The 9,897-nt window shown below is 44.2% G+C and overlaps 1 protein-coding gene across 1 annotated transcript in view; it reads left to right on the top strand.

Annotated features, from left to right (window-relative positions):
• Positions 1-8,082, top strand: part of chmp1a (charged multivesicular body protein 1A) — an 18,772-nt gene extending 10,690 nt beyond the window's left edge. The window contains exons 5-7 of the mRNA XM_019871733.1: positions 748-876; positions 1,034-1,227; positions 7,415-8,082. Coding sequence (XP_019727292.1) covers positions 748-876; positions 1,034-1,227; positions 7,415-7,436 — 345 coding nt within the window. The 3' untranslated portion in view covers positions 7,437-8,082. The remainder of the gene's footprint in view (positions 1-747; positions 877-1,033; positions 1,228-7,414) is intronic.
• The last annotated feature ends 1,815 nt before the right edge of the window (positions 8,083-9,897 follow it).

Genomic DNA, 9,897 nt, shown 5'->3' on the forward strand with positions numbered 1-9,897 from the left:
ATTGTACAAATGAAAAGGATATTTTTGTTTTCATGTTTAGTATTTATTTTGGTAAAATGAGTATTTTGTTAAATTGTTTTGTTAAATTAAGGGAAAAAAAGACAGCTACTGTTTCACAAAGTTAAAGTAAAAATTGTCTTATTTCCCTAAAAGGGCTATTTCTATTATTAAGCAGGCACAACTTAACAAAATAAAAGAGTTCCTGTGCCTCAACACAATACCTCTCATTATTTGCTGTGTACTGGCAAAGTGAATAATTGTTATTTTCATGCACCCCATTATTGGTTGGTTGTGAGGAGTGTTGATTTGTATAAGCTTGGCTTAACCATACTAAATGGGCATATAGCCCTGCTCCCCATGACCGCCGTGCATGGGACCGGACCTTGGTCTTATTAAAAAAAAAAAAAAAAGTGGACCTACAGCATTTCTAGTTGAGGACCACTGATGTAAAGGGATGCAGTTGATACAGCGTAATATGCATTTTAGGCCATATCTCCCGGGCACACCCAGAATCTATCTCCAGCGACCACTGCATAAGTTGAGGTTGAGACCCCTGTGTTTCAAGGTTTATTGTGCCATTTTCCCAAAATTCCAATTCTATTGTGCCAGTCCCCCATCATGCCAGTATCCCAACGTGGCCAGGGCCGCGGGGGCCCATTACAGTTGCTCACAGCTTTTGTTATATTTGTGTTTTTGACAGATAGAAATAATAATAATAATACATCCTACATATGCTTTCTCTCACAGGTGACTAAAAACATGAGCCAGGTGACCAAGGCTCTTGACAAAGCGCTGAATTCTATGGATCTTCAAAAGGTCTCTGCTGTCATGGATAAATTTGAAAGCCAAGTCCAGAACCTTGATGTCCACACCTCAGTAAGTTAGTGCCTCTGTACAGCCTTTTGTTTCTTGTCTGTGCTGTGATCAAGCATTTTGGTGTGCTTTTTAACTATCTTTGCAGACGTTCCACTCAAGGCTTTTGAGGACCTCTGGTTATGTCTAGTTCAATTTGTGTTTCTTTTCACAACACCAGGTAATGGAGGACTCCATGAGCTCTGCAATGACACTGACAACACCACAAGAACAGGTGGATGACTTGATCCACCAAATAGCGGAGGAAAGTGGCCTGGAGGTGATGGACCAACTCAGCAAATTGCCTGCAGGAGCCACCTCAGTGGGTGCAGAAAGTTCACGCAGCCAAGAGAAGGAAGACCAGCTTTCCAGACGGTCAGTATTCGTGAGGGGAACTTGCTGTTTTTTGCTCGCTACACATGCATGGTTACCATTAAGTTACAAAAAGAAGCATTATTCCATATTCATTGTTTCTCTCTGTCTCTCATATACCTGTAAATTCATAAATTAGATTAGAGCTGGGCGATATATCTTTATCGTATCAAAATCCAGACATGAACGTTCAGTATATTAATATCGAAATGAGGACAATATCAGTGATGTGACCTTGCCACGCTTGTGTTCCATGTAAATCTCAATTCAACCAACCACATTTCTCCTTTCAAGTTTGGCGTTGATCGACAGTTAAAACCAGCAGATAATGACATTGCAACAGGTGAGAATGAGGAAGGACACAAACAGAGCCACTGAGGGAGACACGCAACCGCTCCTGGCTAAACAGCACACAAGCAAGAAATAAACTTCCGAGTTCACTGTCTGTATGAATGGTACACATATAGTGTGGTTTATAACATTACGCAACCATATTTATAAATTAAAAATTACAAATGCATAAAATGGCAGAGCTTGTTTCTAAAAATATAGAAGCAGCCCATGCGTCGCCGGTCTATTCATTTGAATGGGCTGGCGAGACTATACTATTTCGGTCGGAACATGCGTCTTTGTTGAGTGTACCCATCTCTTTGTGGATTTATAAAAATTCATTCAATGAACATAATGTATGTGGATCTACAAAACGCGATTCAGGAATAGTTCATATCGCTGGCCGTTGTGCGTCAATGCATACACAACCATCGCCATGTGCAGAGGGGAGTGGTTAACACAACACATCATCCAAATTCTGAACCGCTTTTCTTTACGATGGTCATGCGTGGACAAATTGGTACAAAACAACATACACGATGCAATTAACACTCACACATGCATGCAAACAATTCTGTTGTAACACAATGGTTATTTATCATTAAATCACAGTTGCAGTTCAATGCGAATTTAATTATTTTGAATTTATTGCTGACTTTGTTCATGGTGATGGCTGTCAGGAAGTTCTAAAAACAAAATACAGTCAAACCTCGGTTTTCGAACGTCTCTGTTCTTGACCAAATCAATTTTTTATGCCTTGGATTACGACCGAAAATCAGTTCTCGACCAAACTGAGCGCATTTGAATGCGCCACTTGACTCCTCCCGCCTTCCTTACACGAGGAAGTGACACTTCCTCGGGTAGACAAGGAAGGGGCACTTCCTCGTGTAGCATTCCATTGTGAGCAAACGTGTTCAATCAAGATAATTTTTTTTAAAAGAGCGCGGTTTCGGTTTTTGAACAAATCGGTTTTTGAACAGCCTTCTGAAACGGATTATGGTCGAAAACCGAGATACAACTGTAACACATTTTCCGCATCGATTTTTTTTTTTTTTTTTTTTTTTTGGTTTTTTTGTTTTGTTTTGTCACACGGTGTTTGCTGTTACAGACGCTCCCCAGCTAATGAACGAGTTACGTTCCGTAGGATTGTTCGTTAGCTGAATTCGTTCGTAAGTTGCTTCAGTGCTATATTTTGTATGGAATGTATGTTTAAGGCTTATATAAGTATGTTTAAGGTTTATATAAGTATAATAAAATGAAGTTGAACTTGCTTTTGGAAGATGTACTCGAAAGCTTAAGGAGATGATGGACGATTGCAGTTTTCTTCTTTTTCTCATCATAAATGATGCAGTAGCACTGTATGGCATCATTCATTTGATTTGCAACTTTTGTGCAACGTTCAATATTTGGGTCTTGCTGCTCGAAGTGTGCGATGGCTTTATCTATGAGCAAAAACCCCTCGGCCAAGAGTTCCATCTCAAACTTCTTCATGGGGACAGGCGTTTCCTCCTCCTCCTCCTCCTCCTCCTCTCACAGCGCCTCACGTCGGTATTAGCGGCGGAAAGAAGTACTACAGTACTCGGAAAAAGGCGCGCAATACAAAATCTAACTTACAGCATCTCTGTCTGAGAACATTTTTCAACATAACTGTACCCGCAAAAATGTTCGTATGTACCGTTGTTCGTAACATGAATGTTCGTAAATCGGGGAGCGCCTGTACTTCGTGTGAACCCAGTGTATACTGTTTTCAGCGTTTTTGGCCACAACATTCATCAAAGAAGAATATGTGCTTGGTGGTTGCGCTTTCTCGGCAGCGCGCATGTACCAGCACTGATTTTGATTGGTAGGAATGTCGACGCTTATTTGCCCGTCCCCGCTGGACAGCACTGGGCCGCTTGTGTTTTTTGCGCCTGTAATGGGCAACATTTTTTTACAGCCATGTTTTGTTTAGCGGAGATTTTGGCGCTGTTGGACAGTCTGTGCTGGTGTGGTTGGATGGATGGCTTGTGGATCCAAGGATGAGGATGCGTATTTGGAACTGGTAGTCACAGCTTGGAATTGAAATGAATTTACATCGGACAGTAGAAGTGAACCAAGCTCTTTTTTTTTCATCAATGGACGCTACAGCTTCTTTTTTACTTTCAAACTTAGCTTGTAGCCGACGTGTGTACCTTTAGAGCATGACATCTCTGATTCACTGGTGAAAGGAAAGATTCTCTTCTCTTTCATCTTGAACTGCTTCAAACAACAAAGTGTATGCAACAAAATGGTTAAGATTGCATGACTGTCCATGTTTTATTTTATACAATACAATAAATCTTTATTTATACAGCGCTTTCTTATGTGTTATTTTATTTTGTTATTGTATGTTGACTGTTTTGTAAAACGCTTTGTTACAGCTGTAGCTGTTGTGAAAGCACTCTATAAATAAAGATGTTTTGTATTAAGGTGGTCAGTGCCTGTCATGCCGGCAATCCCTGAACCCACTGGTGGACGCCAGTGGTAAGGGATGCCATTGAGCTGAATCCTATCCGGCCTTTCTGGTCTGTGGGACACCGGAAACTGCTGACAGGTACTGGCAGGCCAAGCGGGATGCAGCTTTGCCGGTCGCTGACGCAAAAACTCAGGTGTGGGAGGAGTTCAGCGAGGCCACGGAAAATGACTTACAGAAGGCTTTAAAGAAATTCTGGTCTACCCTCCGGCGTCACAGGAGAGGAAAGCAGTGCACCATTAACACTTTGTATAGTATAGATGGGGTGCTGCTGACCTCGACTCGGGACGTTGTGAGTCAGTGGTCAGAATACTCTGAAGACCTCCTCCATTTCACCGACATTCCTTCCATTGAGGAAACAGAACCTGGAGACTCTGAGGTGGGCTCTCCTATGTCTGGGGTCGAAGTAACCGATGTGGTAACAAAGATCCTTGTTGGCAAAGCCCCAGAGGTGGATGAGATATATTGGGGCTTGCCTGGTTGACACACCTCAACAACATCAGATACAGTGCAACGGGGACAGTGCCTCTGGATTGGCAGACCGGGGTGGTGGTCCCTCTTTTCAAAAATGTGGACCGGGGAGTGTGTTCCAACGACAGCGGAATCACACTCCTCAGCCTCACTGGTAAGGTCTATTCAAGGGTGCTGGAGAGGAGGGTCCGTCGGAAGGTCGAATCTTTGATTCAAGAGGAGCAATATGGTTTTATGCCGTGGAACAGTGGACCAGCTCTACACCCACAGCACAGTTCTCAAAGGGGTATGGGAGTTCGCCCAACCAATCTGTGTTCATGTAGACTGAGAGAAGGCGTTCCACCGTGTCCCTCAGGTAGTGATCTGGGCGGGTGCTTCAGGAGTACTAAGCCCCCTTGTACGGGCTGTTCGGTCCCTCTACCACCGTTGAGTTTGGTCCGCACTGCCAGTAGTAAGTTGAATTTGGTTCCAGTCAGTGTTGGACTCTGCCATGGCTGCCCTTTCTCACTGGTTCTGGTCCCAGTCGAGGCGTTGAGGGGGTCTGGTTTGGTGGCCTCAGTATTGCATCTCTCCATTTTGCAGATAATGTGGTACTGATGGCTTCTTGAAGCCGTGATCCCAACACTCACTGGGGCAGTTCGCCACAGAGTTTGAACTGGTTGGGATGAAAATCACCACCTTCAAATCTGAGACCGTAGTCCTCAGTCAAAAAAGGGTGGAGTGCCCTCTTCAGGTCGAGGATGAGATATCTTGCCCCAAGTGGAGGAGTTTAAGTATCTTGGGGTCTTGTTCACGACTGAGGGTAGAGGGAGTGTGAGATAGACAAGCTGTCTGCTGTGATGAGGACTCTGGATCGGTCTGTCATGGTGAAGAAGAAGCTGAGGCGAAAGTCGAAGCTCTTGATTTACCAGTCGATCTACAGTCCTACCCTCACATATGGTCACAAACTTCACCCAGATTATCCTATCTTCTGTCACTTGTTTGATAAAAGTCTAGACATGAATACGTTACAAACTTTTTTTTTCCATCGTAGTGGTAATGCCACCTACTGGCTACAGGAGATAAATGTTTTTTTTCTTTGATGTTTATCTCCGAGCAGGTTAACCAGCTCTAGTTGATATTTGCTAGGAAGAGTGCAATTCGCCAAGAAGACAACACTAATTTTGAGGGTCTAAATGCACGAAAACTCATGAAACTTTGCAAACACATCATTCTGGCAAAATCATCAATATTTCATTAGTTTATTGTGGAGTTTTTGAAAAATGTCTCACTAGTTCCCACCAGTCAAACCTAGACTACAAAAATTTGATGACGTATGTAACAGGCCTACAAAAAAAAATCCCTTGAAAAATCAAACAATATGCTTTTTTTTTTTTCTTTTTTTTTACATTTTCTTTGAAGTTTCGCCCCAGTTAGCCTTTTATAGAGGTCACATTTTGTGGACAGAATTTCTAGGTGCAGCCAAGGGCTTGAGGGGGTCCAGTTTCGTGGCCTCAGTATTGCATCTCTGCTTTTTGCAGACGATATCTTGGCTTTTTCAAGCCGGGATCTCCAACTCAAACTGGAGCAGTTTGCAGCTGAGTGTGAAGCGCACCTCCAAATCTGAAACAATTGTCCTCAGTCGGAAAAGGGCGGAATGTCCTCTCCGGGTCGGGGATGAGATCTTGCCCCAAGTGGAGGAGTTTAAGTATCTTGGGGTCTTGTTCACGAGTGAGGGCAGGAGGGAGCGAGAGATCGACAGGCGGATCGGTGCAGCTTCTGCCGTGATGCGGACTTTGTATCGGTCTGTCGTGGTAAAGAAGGAGCTGAGCCAAAGTGTGAAGCTCTCAATTTACCGGTCGATCTACGTTCCAACACTCATCTATGGTCATGAGCTATGGGTCGTGACCAAAAGAACGAGATCCCGGATACAAGCGGCCGAAATGAGTTTTCTCCGCAGGGTGTCTGCGCTCTCCCTTAGAGATGAGGTGAGAAACTCGGTCATCCGGGAGGGGCTCAGAGTCGAGCCGCTTCTCCTCCATGTGGAGAGGAGGCAGATGAGGTGGCTTGGGCATCTGATTAGGATGCCTCCTGGACGCCTCCCTGGTGAGGTGTTCCGGGCATGTCCCACTGGCAGGAGACCCCGGGGGACGACCCGGGACACGCTGGAGAGACTATGTCACCCAGCTGGCCTGGGAAGGCCTTGGGATCCCCCGGGAAGAGCTGGAACAAGTAGCTGGGGAGAGGGAAGTCTGGGCTTCGCTGCTAAAGCTGTTGACCCGACCCGACCCTGGATAAGCGGTAGAAAGTGGACGGATGGATTGAAATGTTTTGCTGGATTTTCTGTATTGTTGCATTTCACAGATTTTTCTTATTGCCATTGAAGGTATCACGAATTAACGTTTTTCTGAGGTGGATTTTGAACACCTCTTGAACCGACTAGAGCAGAGGAGGCACGGTGCAGAAGGGGGGACGTGCTTGTATTTTTTAGGAGTTTGAAAAATAAAATATCTACTTTCAAGACAACCCCTTAGTTCTTTGTGTCTCGAAGCTGCAACATATAAGCTATTTCACAGCCAAGGACATTCATGAAACAAAGCATACCAGTAAAGAAAATAATAATAACAAGTTCCCTTTTCAGGCATATTTAAAATGAATAAACCGCCAAAACTGTATTTTACAAATTTTAACAGGGAATGTAAACTTACCGTATGAGCCCAACTGTACATCTTGGCGGTATATGTTCAGTTCTTTGTTACATGACAATAATAATTTACCAAAGGTTTTTGAGGTCGACTGAATTAATTTGATTTGAATGAAGATGTTCTCCTCTTGTTTCTGGTTTGAAATTAACTTTTTATTTTTTCCCGATTTCTTATTTTTTGCACTTTAAGCTTTACCATCTTTTTCATGTTGCAGGCTGGCTGCTCTGCGGAACTGAAAGGTCACTTAACTCAGCTGCGTGGGAAAAAAGACACACTTGATGGTGGCAGTGGTGGTATTTGTCCTGAGGTCTTCCTACAAGAAAGGAGTATCAACCTTCACATTTCCTTGTTTTGACCGAACGGTTGTGTGCCCCCACCCTTGTATGCCATTTGCAAATTGATTCCGGGTGTACTTTAACTGTGTAATGACAACAATAAAGATGAAAACTTTTAATTCACAAAAGCAACTTAAGTGATTATACGGGAGTGGGACGTATTTTACTGTTGTGTACCTGGCTTTGGTCAGACATTTTTGGCCTTTGTATCTGTTTGGAAAAGCAGTTGGGTGTCTCCTCTCATCACATCCATCCACGTTCCAAATATTACACTTCAGTGAGACATGTTTGATTTTATTTGTTGTTAATTAACACACATGCCATGATCTCCATCTTCTGCGTTAACTAACTTACTCTGGATTGAAGTGCTTTAAAGTGCCTGAAGGACTATTGAAAGAGACAGGTGCGAGCTGAACACTGTACACTTTTTGTCCAAGTAAGGAAGAGATGTTTTGCCAACAGCACCTTAGCACGAGAACTGACGACAGCTTGCTCTGGGCGTCAGATGAACACACAATCATGTTTTTAGTTTAGGGTTTTTTTGTTTTTTTTTGTGAATATCCCCATTTAATCAGTTGTATTTTGTGGGGAGTTTAACATGGAGCTTGGAATTGAAATGAATTTACATCGGACAGTAGAAGTGAACCAAGCTCTTTTTTTTTTCATCAATGGACGCTACAGCTTCTTTTTTACTTTCAAACTTAGCTTGTAGCCGACGTGTGTACCTTTAGAGCATGACATCTCTGATTCACTGGTGAAAGGAAAGATTCTCTTCTCTTTCATCTTGAACTGCTTCAAACAACAAAGTGTATGCAACAAAATGGTTAAGATTGCATGACTGTCCATGTTTTATTTTATACAATACAATAAATCTTTATTTATACAGCGCTTTCTTATGTGTTATTTTATTTTGTTATTGTATGTTGACTGTTTTGTAAAACGCTTTGTTACAGCTGTAGCTGTTGTGAAAGCACTCTATAAATAAAGATGTTTTGTATTAAGGTGGTCAGTGCCTGTCATGCCGGCAATCCCTGAACCCACTGGTGGACGCCAGTGGTAAGGGATGCCATTGAGCTGAATCCTATCCGGCCTTTCTGGTCTGTGGGACACCGGAAACTGCTGACAGGTACTGGCAGGCCAAGCGGGATGCAGCTTTGCCGGTCGCTGACGCAAAAACTCAGGTGTGGGAGGAGTTCAGCGAGGCCACGGAAAATGACTTACAGAAGGCTTTAAAGAAATTCTGGTCTACCCTCCGGCGTCACAGGAGAGGAAAGCAGTGCACCATTAACACTTTGTATAGTATAGATGGGGTGCTGCTGACCTCGACTCGGGACGTTGTGAGTCAGTGGTCAGAATACTCTGAAGACCTCCTCCATTTCACCGACATTCCTTCCATTGAGGAAACAGAACCTGGAGACTCTGAGGTGGGCTCTCCTATGTCTGGGGTTGAAGTAACCGATGTGGTAACAAAGATCCTTGTTGGCAAAGCCCCAGAGGTGGATGAGATATATTGGGGCTTGCCTGGTTGACACACCTCAACAACATCAGATACAGTGCAACGGGGACAGTGCCTCTGGATTGGCAGACCGGGGTGGTGGTCCCTCTTTTCAAAAATGTGGACCGGGGAGTGTGTTCCAACGACAGCGGAATCACACTCCTCAGCCTCACTGGTAAGGTCTATTCAAGGGTGCTGGAGAGGAGGGTCCGTCGGAAGGTCGAATCTTTGATTCAAGAGGAGCAATATGGTTTTATTCCCGACCGTGGAACAGTGGACCAGCTCTACACCCACAGCACAGTTCTCAAAGGGGTATGGGAGTTCGCCCAACCAATCTGTGTTCATGTAGACTGAGAGAAGGCGTTCCACCGTGTCCCTCAGGTAGTGATCTGGGCGGGTGCTTCAGGAGTACTAAGCCCCCTTGTACGGGCTGTTCGGTCCCTCTACCACCGTTGAGTTTGGTCCGCACTGCCAGTAGTAAGTTGAATTTGGTTCCAGTCAGTGTTGGACTCTGCCATGGCTGCCCTTTCTCACTGGTTCTGGTCCCAGTCGAGGCGTTGAGGGGGTCTGGTTTGGTGGCCTCAGTATTGCATCTCTCCATTTTGCAGATAATGTGGTACTGATGGCTTCTTGAAGCCGTGATCCCAACACTCACTGGGGCAGTTCGCCACAGAGTTTGAACTGGTTGGGATGAAAATCACCACCTTCAAATCTGAGACCGTAGTCCTCAGTCAAAAAAGGGTGGAGTGCCCTCTTCAGGTCGAGGATGAGATATCTTGCCCCAAGTGGAGGAGTTTAAGTATCTTGGGGTCTTGTTCACGACTGAGGGTAGAGGGAGTGTGAGATAGACAAGCTGTCTGCTGTGAT

Source organism: Hippocampus comes, unplaced genomic scaffold (assembly GCF_001891065.2).
Source record: "Hippocampus comes isolate QL1 unplaced genomic scaffold, H_comes_QL1_v1.1 scaffold623, whole genome shotgun sequence".
NCBI lineage: Eukaryota > Metazoa > Chordata > Actinopteri > Syngnathiformes > Syngnathidae > Hippocampus > Hippocampus comes.